The 16,789-nt window shown below is 37.8% G+C and overlaps 1 protein-coding gene across 1 annotated transcript; it reads right to left on the bottom strand.

Annotated features, from left to right (window-relative positions):
- Window positions 1-1,585: 1,585 nt before the first annotated feature.
- On the bottom strand, window positions 1,586-15,610 carry LOC129282636 (uncharacterized). Its single transcript, XM_064114051.1, has 4 exons — window positions 15,605-15,610; window positions 9,342-10,697; window positions 8,047-8,332; window positions 1,586-5,737 (listed from the first exon to the last, which is right to left on the bottom strand). Exons 1-4 carry the CDS (start codon window positions 15,608-15,610, stop codon window positions 3,867-3,869), a joined length of 3,519 nt encoding a protein of 1,172 aa, XP_063970121.1. The 3' UTR covers window positions 1,586-3,866.
- Window positions 15,611-16,789: the final 1,179 nt, after the last annotated feature.

The following is a 16,789-nucleotide window of genomic DNA, read 5'->3' as shown; positions in this document are numbered from 1 at the left end:
ATAACAACATTGTTATGCCAACTTGGTGAGATAACGTATCTCGCCATCTCTACCAGTCGATGGCACATTAAAGCTTCCGTACACTTAGGATACATGAATAGCAATACAGATGGTTCCTTGACGTTTGCTCCGGTGAAAATTGCTCCGCTATAAATTATACACACTAATCAATGGACTTAATTCAACCCTGGAGTTAACACTAACTACACCCTACCCTAAACAAAGCCCTTTACATCAAATAAACTCCTACTGCAACCCTAACCATACATCTAAGACGAAACAGAGCCCGGAGCAATTGTTGCAGGAGCAAATGTTGAGTCACCATATAGGGATGCCAGTTGGAATTGATCAGAGGGCCTGAAAATCATCTAGAATGCAATATTTTGTACACAGAAATGCTAAAACTATGGCCTGAAAATAAATTGCCAAAGCCTGAATTCAGGCTTTTGAGTAAAAACTGGCATCCCTGCACCATATAGCAGCAGAAATGTAGTTCTTAAAGAGAGGTCAAATACATGTACTGTACATAGAAGAGGCAAATGGAATACTCCGTCAAACAATAGTGGAAGGTGTCCTTTCCCCAATTTCAAAAGAAAAAGACAACTTCTGTTTTTGGTGGTAAAATTAGTACGGAATCCAAGGCACAGACGTTTGGATGACTATACAAATATTACAAATGAGTTCCTCAAAAGAGAAACGGAAAATGAAAACAGGTTTCCTAAATCATCACCACCACCACCACCACCATCATCATCATCATCACCATAAAACATAACATACGACAATATTCTGATTTCATATAGTGCTTTAAAAAATTTCATGATGTGTCTGAACTCTTTACAGATGTGGGCCCTGTTTTAAGACAGCTGCAATTGATCCAATTGATATGATCAATCTCCAATTTGGAAAGTCAGCGCCCAAGCATATAACATTCATATCTGTTGAACGTGTATTCTGAATATGATATATACTCATGCATCTAGCACTGATCACTGGGCTCCTCCTTATATTAAGATTTTAGCAAGAACTATATCAAACGACATATAGTCCAAAGACATGTCTTTATCCACGAAATAACCATACAAATCATGTTTTATCAAAAGTAAATAGTGGTGGTGCTTATTACCTGATTGTTAAGAAAGCAAGAATGCTTGTAAGCAAGCAACCACACAGGACTGATGGCTTAAGGTCCTCTCCAAGGGACCTGGTTATGAGGATTTAAATGCCTTACCAAAGGGCAATAGCGCACCAAGTGGGAATCGAACCCCGGGCACCGGAATCCAAAACCCCTGCTCTACCAACTTAGCTATCCCACCCTCTCAAATCACAAAATAAAAAGTAATTTCCATAGGATTGTGTTGGATATTTCCTATCTGAAGTATTATGGCAATGACGGCTTTCCATATCTGAAAAATTATGACATTGATGGCGTTCCATAGTTGTGGTTAATTGGATCAATTGTGACTATTTGTAAGACAGGGGCAAGGACATGCTTGCCTAAGAGGCCAAACCTAAATAGAACAATGCAGTTCACACATGTGTGAAAATCATTATAAAGGTATGTTTACAGAGAACGAGACAATTGAAAAAACCCTAGTCTGAATGGACACCCACAGTCAATATATATGTATAACCTTGGAATCTACAATTATATGGATAATCAAAAAAATTGTACACACAAAAAAGAGTCAATGAATTTAAAAATGAATATGGACATTGGAATTATAGTGTTTAACATGATCAGAGGTGAGCTGACGAAATGTTATTGTATAAATAAATGATTTAAATGTAATATTCTCCACTCAACCCTATGCATATCAACAGTAAAGGTATGCAATAACACTACAAAGGCTTACAAGTAAACAGGTGCACAATTAATTTAGGTTGAAAGTCCAAAATTACAATAAGAGCAAAACACATATCAAACATTACCAAAGGTAAGGAGACATAACTGAATGGATCCACATTAATCTATATAATCAATAAATTTCAAAATTAATATATTTCAGATGTTCAAAAGAGTTTGATTGTAACATTATAAACAGAAAATTATTACCACACTAAACAATAGCAAGCAGAAAACAAACCGAAGCTCGTGAAGTTATTCCCATACTCAATAAAATGCAAGAATGCAGAAACTGCTTGATCATTTTGTTACTATTTTGCCTCTCAAAATCAAAATATGTTACAGATGTGAAAAACTGAGATGAAAATTATTGGTTTACAATTTAAAAAAAAAACTCAATTTATACCAGGAACATTAACTAAATAAATGCAGCAATGAAATCATAAAAATTATTGCAATTTTGGAAGATAAAAGCAAATCCAAAAGGGCTCCAGAATAATTCTTCACCATAAATCAGTTAGGATACTGCTGACAATAAAGGCTTCTATGTTTTTACCATTTGATGGAACACATTAGAACACATGATCACGTGACAAACATTCAATAAACTATTGCAATTCCTTTTTTTCTAATATTTGATATATTTCAAGGCAAATATCATGTCTTTTAAATCAAAGGCAAACATAAGTTCGCCATACAGATATATATTTTCAATTTGAAAAATAAAAATGAAATCAATGTTAATGGAGATCACTTATAATTCAAAGTTTAGATTTTTTTGGTTTCATTATTTTTTTAGCTCTGGAAGGAAATGTTTAATTGCTAAGAAATGAGCAAAATAAGCACAGAATTCCATGAAATGTTGGGTATTTTTCGAAGCGATATTACTACACTGTCCCACATACGCTTTTCTGTGTTAGTGATCATCAGAATTATCGATTTTGAGCTAAGATTTCATGATCTCACAAAGATAAGTTTACATTAATGTACCAGATCTAGATGTATGATAATATTTTGACAATTAAACTTGATTTAAAAGACTTTCTCATGAAGTGATTGATTGCTACAACTACTGTCTTTTACCTTCAAGCAATCCTCAGATGTCATGTACACATGGGAGTGTGCCCTTAAAGCAAAGGTACAAGCCAGGCTTTAGCAACCCTCAGCTGTCATGTAGCAAGGGGGCATCGTGGTCCAGTGGGTTGACTCTCGTCTTTCAATATGAGGGACCTGGGTTCAATTCCCAGTCATGGCGTTTTTTTCCTTCAGCAAAATATTAACACATATTGTGCTGCACTCGACCCAGTTGAGGTACCAGGCAGGATTAATTCCTTGAAGGCACCAAGCGCCTTTAGCAGCTGGAGCTACAGCCGGGGCAATAGGCCTATATATTGCGCCATTTGATAGGAAACTAGAAAATCAGCACCTCATAAATGGTAGGCCTATATATTAATGATTGCTCTGAAAACGTATTGATTGACCATATGAAGGGATTTATTAGTCAAGGGGCAAGGCAACCTGAACATGGAGCTGATGAACTGAAAACGCAAAAACTGCTCATGTTCTCAGTTATAAAACAAATGATGCATGAGGACCTTTTTTGCTGCTTCTGATTATCCCATATTACCGTTTGTATTGGACCCAATTTACATGGGCTTTCCTGGAAGAGCTTTCTTAACCTTTCAGAGACTGAAGCATCTTTGGCCTCTAGTATGGTGCCACAGTATGAAATGTTTGTCACAATTCATGGAGTGATGCAAGAAACCTGCAATCGATAGCAAGTCAATATTAGATCCCCAAATAATTGCAAATGTGCATTTGGTTGCAAGTCTGCTTCATGTACTATCAAGTATAAATCGATTTGTTTAGTTAAAGTTTAGTTGTAAATTTGCAACTGAAATTTGAATTGATATTTTCTTGCAATGCCCCAAATGATAGAGACAACCCTGGTAGTGAAATTAGGGTAGGTAAATGAGTATTTATTCTGCAGCAGTACTGACTTGGTAATTAATGGCACAAATCACTCTCTATGGTCCTTCTTCTTGAGTATTGGAGGGACTAAAGGTTTACTCATTTGCTTGCTGCTTGATGTCCCATTGCTGAAGAATTCCTCCCCGGGGAAGGCCTCCTCAACGCTGTGAAGAAGGTCCAAGGCGGGGCTTTTCTCGGCTGGAAGCGACTCCTTCTCCTTCCCATTCTCCATCATCAACCACATCACGTAGGCGAAGATGAGGGCCGACAATGCAGACGTAGCTAACATCCAGTACATCAGTACCATAGGGCCGATTATGTCTTCGAAGAGGTAGCCGATGACAACAGGCACGCACATCTCGCCCAGGGCGCTACCAATTACGAGGAAGGATGCGGTGTTGCCGGTGACACGGGTGTACGTTTCTAGCCAGGCGATTCCCGTCGGGAAGAGCGATGCCATCGACAGTCCTAACAGGGCACTGCCTAACCACAAGACATTCTCGTTGGTATCTGCAAAGAGAGTCAAGATTACAGAGGTCGTGACGCATCCCACCATGTCGGCAATCACCATCTTGAGAGGTGAGACGACACTGGCAAGACATATGGCTAGGCCGCGCCCAAGGGTGAAAGTGCCCCAGAACAGTGCTGCAACATGGCTAGCACGGTCTTGCCCAAATTGGTGAGGACTCTTACTGGCAAACATAGGTACAAAGCTTCCATATGCCACTTCTCCACCAACATAAAGGAAGTAGAAGCAGAACAGGAGGAGCAAAACTCTGGTTTTAAATGGGAAGTTGTCTGAAGCTGCACCGGAATCCTCTGATCCGACGTACTTCGGTTCGTCCTTGGGCTTGGTGAAAAGGAAATAGAAAAAGAGTACTGAGGTTATAAGAACAAAAATCCCTATGATGATGTATGGTATTGCAAATCTTGGAACCTGATGGAGGGAGGATGTCAATTCGTTGGAACTGATAATGTTAGCATTCTTGGATTCATCGTCATTCTCAGTGTTGCCGTCGTTTTCATTGGTGGAACTATCATCAGACTTGACATCAGTGCTACCATCATCAGACTTTACATCGGTGCTACCATTGTTAGACTTGACATCAGTGCTACCATTATTAGACTTGACATCGGTGCTACCATTGTCAGACTTGACATCGGTGCTACCATTGTTAGACTTGACATCAGTGCTACCATTGTCAGACTTGACATCGGTGCTACCATTATTAGACTTGACATCAGTGCTACCATCATCAGACTTGACATCGGTGCTACCATTGTTAGACTTTACATCAGTGCTACCATTGTCAGACTTGACATCAGTGCTACCATTGTCAGACTTGACATCGGTGCTACCATTATTAGACTTGACATCGGTGCTACCATTGTCAGACTTTACATCAGTACTACCATTGTCAGACTTTACATCAGTGCTACCATTATTAGACTTGACATCGGTGCTACCATTATTAGACTTTTCATCGGTACTACCATTGTCAGACTTGACATCAGTGCTACCATTATTAGACTTGACATCAGTGCTACCATTGTCAGACTTGACATCGGTGGAACGACCATCACGCTTTTTCTTGGTGGTATCAGTCTTGTCATCATTAGGATTGTTATTGCTGGTGTCATCATCAGGCTTGACACCGGTGGTAACATCATCAGGCTTGCTGCTTGTGAATTTTTCATTAACCATGGTATGAATGGCTTCTGTCATTGTTACAGTCACAGTTGGAGGAACCAAAGTGGAAGGTGTTGCCACCATATTGCCGGTGGTTGAGGTGTCTACCAGAAAGGGAGCCGCCAGGAGGGGGGAGAAGAAGGCACCGAGGGCAAAGCTGAAATGAAGGGCTTGTAGCATGGTGCCTGAACGTTTCTTTCCCCACATTCGAAGGCAGACGAGATTAGCACCTGGGGATGACAAAAAGGAGATGAGAAATGGTTAAAGGGATTGTTAACTTCATTCAGGTTCCAAAAACTGTTTTCTCGCTAATGCTGTAATCTCAATTGCAAATCTTTAGGTCAGACAAGAATCACCCGAGATTTCGGAGCTAATTGGGTACTCAATTTCTAAGATATTGATGACTATTAATAGTCATGACGTCCCTAGGTACCCATAGGTCAACACTGAAGTCTATGGAGGGAAAATAATAAAACTTTAAATCAATATTGCGATACTTATGAAAGAACATTTTCAGGGTTTCCTCTTAAAAACTATCGCATACACTGACAGCATGTAGGCCCCACAGCTCAGATTTTTACACAACTCCACAAAGACTAAAACCCTTTAACCCTAACCAGACCAGGGGCCCGTTGCATAAGACTTTTTACCTGAGAAAACTCGGGTTGTTTTTACCGGAGTTTTTGCCCTGTGTTAAAGTCAATGGCAGAAATCAGACTAACCTTAGTTTTCAGTTTGTACCAGAGTTTTCTCAGGTAAAAAGTTTTATGCAACAGGCCCCAGGATTTTTGGGGTGTTAGCTTACCGGGGAGGGGGGTAGTCTGCTGTGCAAACCTTTCACTTGAGTTAAGGGTCTGAATGTGCAGCCTACTCCTGCCTTAAATTGAAATAGCAAGTTTTGTATGTGCTAGTCTTTGCGTGGAGACACACTTGTTGATCAGAGTTTCAATCAGGGTCTATGCCTGCAGACTAGGAGAGGGGGGGGGGTTGAATCGACCCTTCCTTGAAATCTCGACCGCCAATCGCGCGTACGCCATGAAAATTGGCATGATAATAGTGTGGGATGTAATCTACAAGGCTATATGGTTAATTTTTCAGATATCATCTGATTTTTTTATATGAATTAATTATGATTATTTATGCTCTCATTCACTATAAAAAGCTCATAGAATGCTAATTTTTGGTGTAAATATTCTTCATACCATTGCTAACAATTACAAATGAAAAAAAATCCTGATTTGAAAATGAATCTATGTGTTTCATTGTTTTATAGAAGCATATTTTATATTTTCCATGAACTTATCTTTTTGAGAATGCAATCAAATTTCAACTATGGTAAGTAGGGAACACCACGATATATTTCTTATATGTACGTGTTAGTGAAAAGCACTTGGGTACAAACGAGGGCATCATTACACATATGCCATCAATAGGAAGGTTTTGACTTTGTGTCCAAACCCACTTTGTGCTTCCAGAAGGCCCCGTTGCCAACAGATAAACTTTTCACGTAACACTCAATGGCCCGTATTCTGAAGTCAGTTTTAACTTAGACAACAGTCTAACTCTTTGCTTAAATAATGGGGAGCCAACAATTATGTTTTTATTGTATATATCTTATATGTTTACTATTTTGCTTTCATAATGAAGAAACATACTTCATTTATCATTCCCATTCATAGGAGTAAATAAATTGGATGTGTACTGTTAGGGATTCGTGCCCCATTCGGCTCTCCAAAGTTAAACCACAACTTTAAACCAGGGGGCCGTTTCATAAAGCTGTTCTTAAGTTAAGAGCGACTTCAAGAACGACTGGTGAACCCTTTTACGTGCTAAGCAATCGCCAATTCAATACCATTTACCACAAGATGGGATCACCAGTCGTTCTTAAAGTCGCTCTTAACTTACGAACAGCTTTATGAAACACCCACCAGGGTTTAATTCAAACCCCGAGTTCAGAATACGGGGCCAATGTGTGCAGCCACAAGAGGTCACACAGCAAGAGAACTAAAATCTGGAGATTGAACAATGTGAGAATCATGGTTTTCATGTTCTTGAGTTTGACAGTCACTAAGAAAGAGAATTAATGTACAGTGTCATATAAAGAAAATGTCATTATTATTCACAATGGACAGTATGTCCTTAAGGCTTCAAATATAGGTGATGGAGTTGGATAATTCACAACACTTTTTTTAAATACAAAACAGAGCACTGGTATACCAAATATTGAACACGACAGTGATGTAATCTAAACATATTCTGCAATAATTGGACACTGCACAGACAAAATCAAGATCTAAGATGAGCACAACTTGGAAGGCTGGATAAAATAGCATGGTATCACAAAATGTTTCACATTTTTCACTGATCCAATCAGTCATGACTATGGAAAGCCAGCTACATCAAAATATTGAACATGTATAAAGTCTTATCAAATCAGTTTGCTCCTCCTCCTTTCAAAAGGGACAAAGTGAACATTTCCTGTATAAAGAATTCTGACATTGGTGGCTTTTCATAATCGCGATTGATTGGATATGCTCACCTGTATCCAAGACACCCATGCTGATACCAACAGTACTTATACACATTCCCAGCACAAGGACCGTTGTCGCGAACGGGGCAACCGTGATCCCTATACCGCACAGGAGGAGGACAATGGCAAGAAGGAACAAAGGGTTGAAGGCTTCGAAGAGCATCCCTCCGAGAATGGCTCCAGAGAGGTAGCCGACACTCCGTCCTGCGAACACCAAGGAGATCTTGGGTAGCGTCGTGTGTAGGTGATCTTTGAGGCTGAGAAGCGTTGGACCCAGGATGGACAGGCATAGACCCTGTGAGGATATATAAAGAATTTGTTTTTTAAATCCTAGTTTTCATATGATGCATCAAAGCTTTAATAATAATATCAAGCATTTAGGAGGCACCGATATTATAGTTGTCTATTCAATGCACATACTGTATTACCCCGGCTTTAGCTCCAGATGAGCTAACAGCGCTTGGTCCATTCAAGGAAGAAATCCTGCCGGGTACCCATTCACCTCACCTGGGTTGAGTGCAGTGCACGTGGGTAAATATCTTGCTGAAGGAAAATTCCCTAACTAGGAATCGGACCCACGTCCCTAGAAAGACAAGAGCAATATCTTTTATGATGATGATACTTGCTTACATAGCGCTCAACACTTGCTTTATAAAAAGTCTCTATTAAAGCACTCTATATCAATGCAGCATAATGACCCTGGCTTTAGCAGAGCAGCTTAACGTGCTCTGCATTTCAAGAAACAAATTCCTGCCAGGTCCCCATTTACCTCACCTGGGTGGGGTGAAGCACAATATGGATAAATTTCTTGCTAAAGGGAATAATAATAATAATAATAATAACATTTGTAAGGCGTTTATACTGGTGTTTCAAAGCGCACAGGTTGGCAGATTATAATAATATACAGTCAATCGGTAAAAAAAAAAAAAAAAAAAAAAAAAAAAAAGTTATGAGAAAAGGTGAGCTTTAAGTGACGATTTGAAAATTTCTACGGAGGGAGCATTTTGGATATGAATTGGGAGTTTATTCCAGAGGGTGGGAGCAATTACAGAAAATGCACGATCACCATATCGGGTCTTAGTGCGAGGGCCACGAATTAAATTATTGGAATATGATGAACGTAAGGATCTGACAGAAGAGGAAGAACGAAGGGAAATAAGGTCTTGGAGATATTTGGGTGACATATTATGGGTAATTTTGTATACAATGAGTAGAATTTTGAACGTTATGCGAGAGTGAACCGGAAGCCAATGAAGTGATCGGAGAATAGGGGTGATGTGTTCGTGTTTCTTGCTCAAGGTTACCATTCTTGCTGCAGTGTTGAGGATTCGCTGGAGGGGAGAGATGGAAGAAATTGGGAGGCCGGCAAAGAGGGAGTTGCAATAGTCTAGATGGGATGAGACGAAGGCATGAATGAGTTTTTCAGTAGAGGCTTGGTCGAGTAGTCGCCTGACCTTACCAATCCTAAATAAACCCCATGATGCTGATTTGCAGATGTTCCTGATATGTGGCTGGAGGGTAAGGTGCTTGTCTAAAGTGACACCAAGGTCTTTGACAGAGTCAGACATCTTAAGTATGCCCTCTCCCGTATTGAAGTCCGGCAGAGGCTCCGTAGCTCTAAATTGCGAAGAAAGATGTACCAGTTCTGATTTGGCTTCGTTGAGACGGAGTCTGTTCTTCGCTGACCAGACCTTGATGTCCTTGAGGCAGTCACTCAGTAGATTAACAGCATATGTCTTCTGGTCGGATGCCATGGATACGTAGATTTGCGTGTCATCTGCATACATGGCATAACTCACACCCCGATGGCTAGTGATAATTTTTGCGAGAGGACCAGTGTACAGAAGAAATAGGAGAGGGCCCACAACAGAACCTTGGGGGACTCCGCAGCTCAAAGCGAAAGGTGCTGAGAAAGTTCCATTGATAATCACCCGCTGAGTACGATCTTGCAGGTATGACTCAATCCAATTTAGAGCCGTTCCGGTAATGGAGTAGTCACGTGCAAGACGCTGGAGCAACACTGAGTGGTCTAAAGTGTCAAACGCCGCAGAATAGTCCAGTAGAAGGAGTGCAGCTTCGTTACCCTTGTCGACGGTAAGCAGTAGATCGTTGAGTACTTTCAAGAGAGCCGTTTCTGTTGAATGAAAGTTGCGATATGCTGACTGCTTCTCAGGAAGCAAATGATGACTGTCCACATAGCACATGAGCTGGGATGCGACGATTCTCTCCAAAACCTTGCTAACAAATGGCAGGTTGGCAATAGGGCGATAATTGCCAAAGTCATTCGGATCAAGATTGGGCTTTTTCAACAGAGGAAGAACTAGTGATGATTTGAATGATTCAGGGACAACACCTGTTGTGAGTGATGAATTGATAATGTTTATGAGAAGCGGTAGAAGTTCATCAATACAGTCTTTGAGCAACCAAGTTGGAAGAGGATCAAGACTGCAGAACTTCGGTGGTAATGACTTGATGAGATGGCGAAGTTGAACTTCAGTCACTGGAGTAAACTCACTCAGTTTGCAATTCAAAGAGCCCACAGGATGTTGTTGATCACTGGAAACGTCATGTTTCTTTGTTATCAATAAACTGCGGAACCAACTTCCCAATGTAATAAGAATGGCCCAGGCAGTCTGTTCCTGATTTAAAGATGAATCGGCCTACCAGTTGTGGTTCAAACAGAATCCAATGAAATTGATATCCAAGTGCTTGTAGAATAAAAAAATATCTGCTAAATGACTCTGGAAGAAAATGTGTAATTGATGAAAAATGGGTAAAATAAGCCCGGAATTCCACCAAATGTTGGGTATTTTTCCAAGCAATATTAATACAATAGAATATCCCACATATGCTTTTCTGTGTATTAAGGGATCATCAGAATTATCTGTTTTGAGCTAAAATTTCCAGATTTCACAAAGACAATTTTACATTAATGTTCCCGATCTAGACATATGAACATATGGCAACAATTAACCTTGATTTGAAAGACTTTCTCATGAAATTATCTTTTGCTGCAACTACTTTCTTTTACCTTTAAGGTTTATTAATGAATTAATCATTTTTAGTCGATCAAATTCCAAGCATTCGTGTAGACTGTTAATAGTAGTTTTTACATAATAGCAGTATCAAAGTGCAAAAGAGTATATTTTAGGGTTCCCACAGAAATTTGAAAACAGAATTCCAAGACGGTTCTGTGACTTTTCCATGACTAAATTGCTGCTTTCTGTGACTTCCCATGATGTCCCGGGAGTTATGTAGAATTTGGGATGTCACAAAACTGGGGAACGTGGAAATCATGAACACCAATTACAATAGCGGAGTATGATCACAGAGTATGAATGTTGCGAGACACAACAATCTGGAAAGCTGCCACAGGCAAGAGGTAAATGCAATTTTTCACAAATTTTCAAAATTCCCCGACTTTTCCCCGACTTTCCATGACCACAAATTTTTCCAAGATTTTCCATAACTGTGGGAACCCTGTATTTACATACATGTAGTGGTCGCAATATAAATTTATCTTATTATTATCATCACTTTTGAAATCTGTGGTTAAGTTTAGGAATCTAATTCAATGATCACATAAACTAATAATAAGTTGCTTGTATAGCGCATATCACTGCCCATGAGCGTCTCTATGCGCTAGGAAAATAGACAAAGAAAGAGAGAGGATTAAAGCTATTATGTAGAATGTCTCCATCATAAACCCGCTTAAACAAATAAGTTTTGAGGCGACTTTTGAATGCAGAGCATGTAGAGCACATCTCATTGTTCAAATCGATTCAAAATGTTCATTTGTGGGTTAACAGTTGATCGCATTTGCTGACAAGGAGCCAGAAAAAAATGCAAAAATATGATACACATTTACAGGATGATATCAAAGAAAAAACAGAAGCTGAAAATAATGAAAGGAAATGAAAAGGGCAGAACAAAAAAAAATTATTCCTTTCCACACCAATGAGCTTATGACGTCCTGATCAATAAATGTATATCCTTGTGCCATATATGAAAGAAAAGTCAATATTTGGCCATTTGGTGCATAATAGTGACTGTTTCTTTGTAATTTATGAATTCAGCATTACACGGCACAATGTTTTCACACCTTTCATTGTGTGTATCTCTAAAACAACAAATGATGGGAGTTTCACATGAAAGTGAGCTTGATGTGGAAGTATACCCAAGTTTTTAGGAACATTTCAATGAAAAAACTTTTTCTTTTTCTTAATTCCTTTCTTTGATTTGAACATTTTTATCATTACTTGTCGGTAACAATATACACATTAACATTTACCAGTGCTATATGATTTTCAAAAGCATAATATTCTTGGTACTTACATATGTAAGGCTTTTTAAAATCATAAAAGTTTCATAATACTTCACATTTTTAATTATCCAAAGATAAGAAATGTATGTTTTACTTACTCGGGGGGGGGGGGGGGGGGGGGGGTGGGGTCATAGCAGCTACATGTATTCCTATAGTAATTTAATATTGCATTGACTGTACACATGGATTTTTCTGATTATACACCCATAATATATTCATCAGTTTTATATTGACTTTTTAAACCTTTTCCTTCTCCAACCTCCCCCTCCCCTCAAAAGAGGCAAAATGAATAAGGGTCTCCTCCCCTAGGCTACATGTACCCCTCCCCCGAATCTCATGCAGCCATGTAGTTTTATTGATTTCTATTCTGGTCAGTGCAAGCAATGCTTGTTCATATCTGTCGGATTTCAATTCTCTTCATAATTGTTTAATCATTTTCTTTGCTAATTTCTTTTATAAGCTGTCAACAAAAAATAAACTCCAGCTTCTAAACTGAAACTGAACTATTTGTAAATTTGAAAAAAAAAACTGTCAAATTTCACTTTTCATCTATACTTGTAAACCAAAAACAAAATTGTATCACACATCCACACTACTAACAGGTATAAAAACCAGGAATTTACTTTTAGCGAGGCAATGCTCAAAAGAATCCTAGAAACTAAAAAAGGGACCCTGGAAATCCCCTTCATCACAATGTTAAGCTTAAAAAATGTTGCAGATTTAGGCAATAGGTTGGGAAAAGTACCCCCTACCCCCCCCCCCCGAAAACCAAACAAAAAATTGTCTGATACAAACAATTAGGTACTTGGTAAGTGCATGTACAAAACAATTTCATAGTAATTTTTTTTGCGCGATGGGAATGCAACTTCCTTCATAATTTCATATAGTATTCCTTGTGAACTATACCTTTTAAAAGTCAATAGCAAGCTCCTTCTGGTGTGACTTTTAAAGTGAAAGACTTAAATAACAAGTATACAATATTTCTTCACCATAAAATTTACCACATATTTGCATTTCAATATTGGTAACCAACGTTTTATCATGGTAACTGACATTACATCTCGGTAACTGACATTACATTTTCCACTTGGTAACTGACATTACATATATTTAATGGTACCCTATGGCTTCATTGTTAATTGGTAATCTTTAATTTTGGTGTAGAAGGGAGGGGTGTTACCTAGAGAGGAAATCTACCAAGTTTCATATAATATATCCTCTTTTTCAGGAAATGAGAAAAAAAAGTTCATGTTTTCGGTAACTGACATTACATACCATATCACATACTTCATCAATGTTTTTTTATCAGATGAATGAATTACTGGTGTTTCTTTCTGTGGGATTTTAAAAAGTGTTATAATAGCAAGCTAAATCACAGGCAAAAACATCATGATCAAACCTGTTCTTTAAAAATCTGTCAAAACAAAATATGTATCAATATACTATTTTCAACACTAATTTGTATCCATACTTTGGCAGCCATTTTGAAATAAAAAAATGGCTGCCAGAGTCGGAAAAAAATTTTGTCTCAGAAACTTCAGGTCTTGTTTTATTAAAAAACATAAAGCATTTGACATGAATATCAACTTGATTTTTTTGCCTCTGTGTCCATCTGTGGTGAAAATGTCCATAAGGTTGATAAATGTCAATATGAATAACGATGCCCAAGGATTTAAATTAAAAGGGCATCACTTCTGGTAAACAGACCATATATTGGTGAATAATACATTAATTTCTAGTGTAATGTACTTAGCATATGTCTGTTTAGTGTTTAGTACCAATAAAATTACAAATGATTTGGATTTAACAGGCACCATTTCCAAGTATTTCCTAACTAATTACATAACCATGTCATCAGTATACATGCAGCACCAGTATGATTTTCCTGGTATTGCAGGGCAATTTGTTCCGCATTTTTTTATTTTTATATAAAGATAAATGAAAGTAGTTGCAGTAAACACTGATTTCACGAGAAAGTCTGTAAAACCAGGCTTAATTGTCATTAAATCATCGAGGATCTAGATCTGGTACAGTTACATAAAATCTTGAAATCTACGCTGAAAAATGTTCACACTGAAGATCACCAACACATATAAGCGCACGTGGGACAGTGTATTAGTAATTTAGTATCGCTTTGAATGTTGGCCCGACGCTTGACCCGAATTTCTCAGCAATTACACAATTTCTTCCAGAATCCTTTGGCACATATTTTTTATTTCTACAAACAGACACTTTGGTGGTCATTTCATTGGATTCTGTACGAACTCATTTTGAAATCGTTACCACAACTGGCATTTTATCTTTAAATTGCTATGTACATAAAAAAGCTTTTGTGTAGCAGATTTAATACTGTACAGAACTCTAGTTGACAGCTTTTCTGTTTTGACCATAAATTCTAATCAAATTTGCTAAGCAAGATTATTACCTGTAAAAATGTACATTATACATACCTATCCATTTTGGGCTTATTTTTTGTCATTTTCAAAATAGAAATAGTTGGAAAAGGATAAAATTTACAAACTATAACCTATTCATATTTCAAAAGACATGTATGTAAACTTAAATCATGGATCAGTCATTTTAATATGCTATTATTTTTAGTTTTCTCATGAAACTGGCGGCATCATAGGTCACCACCGAATGCTAAAGTGCACCTTTGTAGTCTTTTGTACTTCTTTAGAAATCAGAAGCTACATTCTAATTTGCATCTCGTTGTAACTCCATCCTTTTTTACCTCCATTGTACTACTCTTATAAATATCAATTGAAAATCTGACTTAGAATTGTTTGTAAATGTTGTAATTTGATATTGATTTCCTAATAAAACATAATCATAAAAATTAAAAGTAAAATAAATCAAATTAAAGGGATCCTCCAGGCTGAAGATACTTGTAACTCAATACATAGAGTAAAATTCACAGAGCAAAATGGTGAAAATCTGATCAAAATCAGATAACAAATAAAGAAGTTATTGAATTTTAAAGATTTGCATTATTCCGGTGTAACAGTTCTAGTTAAGTCTTCATGAATATTCATTAGGTGGGCTGATGTCATATCCCCACTTTTTTGGGGGGTATTTTATTAAATGAAATTAGGTTTATTCAAAATTCTTCTACCAAGAACAAATGGATTGACAGCTGATTAAGTGCATTAGTTATTTCTTGCTGTAACTTATTTTATCATTATGGAGACACAATATACACATTTATATAAAGAACAAGTGGAATGCCTCTGGCCGTCTCACCTGCATCACGCGATTCAATATAGCAGCAGTGCTGATTTTGAAAACTACTATAACTCGCACAAGATGTTCAGTGATACTTGGTTACTCTTATTTCCACGTTTTATGAACTAGACCAATACACTTATAGAGATATGATGGCAATTCAACAAATACCCCCAACGTGGCCAAAGTTCTTTGACCTTACATGACCTTTGACCTTGATCATGTGACCTGAAACTCGCACATGATGTTCAGTGATACTTGATTACTATTATGTCCAAGTTTTATGAACTAGACCAACACACTTTCAAATTTATGGCTGTAATTCAACAAATACCCCAATTTGGCCAAAGTTCATTGACCCTAAATGACCTTTGACCTTGATCATGTGACCTGAAACTTGCACAGGATGTTCAGTAATACTTGATTACTATTATGTCCAAGTTTCATGAATCAGATTCATAAACTATCAAAGTTATGATGGTAATTCAACAGATACCCCCAATTCGGCCAAAGTTCATTGACCCTAAATGACCTTTGACCTTGGTCATGTGATGTGAAACTCATGCAGGATGTTCAGTGATACTTGATTAACCTTATGTATAAGTTTCATGAACTAGGTCCATATATTTTCTAAGTTATGATGACATTTCAAAAACTTAACCTTAGGTTAAGATTTTGATGTTGATTCCCCCAACATGGTCTAAGTTCATTGACCCTAAATGACCTTTGACCTTGGTCATGTGACATGAAACTCAGGCAGGATGTTCAGTAATACTTGATTAACCTTATGGCCAAGTTTCATGAACTAGGTCCATATACTTTCTAAGTTATGCTGTCATTTCAAAAACTTAACCTCAGGTTAAGATTTGGTGTTGACGCCGCCGCCGCCGCCGCCGTCGGAAAAGCGGCGCCTATAGTCTCACTCTGCTATGCAGGTGAGACAAAAATGAAACGATTGTGATTTCTTATAACATTTTAAGAAAAAGGAAAGTGGGAAAGTGACGTCATCAGCCCACGTAATGAACATTCATGAAGACATGCCTAGAACTGTTTCACTGGAGTAATGATGTATCTTTAGAATTCAATAACTTTATTTGTTATCCGATTTTGATAAAATTTTCAGCATTTTGCTCTGTGAATCTTATTCTATTTATTTAGATATAATAATAATGATAATAATAATAGGCATTTATATAGCGCCAT

The sequence above is a fragment of the Lytechinus pictus genome, chromosome 19 (genome assembly GCF_037042905.1).
Source record: "Lytechinus pictus isolate F3 Inbred chromosome 19, Lp3.0, whole genome shotgun sequence".
In the NCBI taxonomy this organism is placed as follows: domain Eukaryota; kingdom Metazoa; phylum Echinodermata; class Echinoidea; order Temnopleuroida; family Toxopneustidae; genus Lytechinus; species Lytechinus pictus.
The sequence above is the reverse complement of the archived record's forward strand: the minus strand, read 5'-3'. Positions and strand labels throughout refer to the sequence as shown.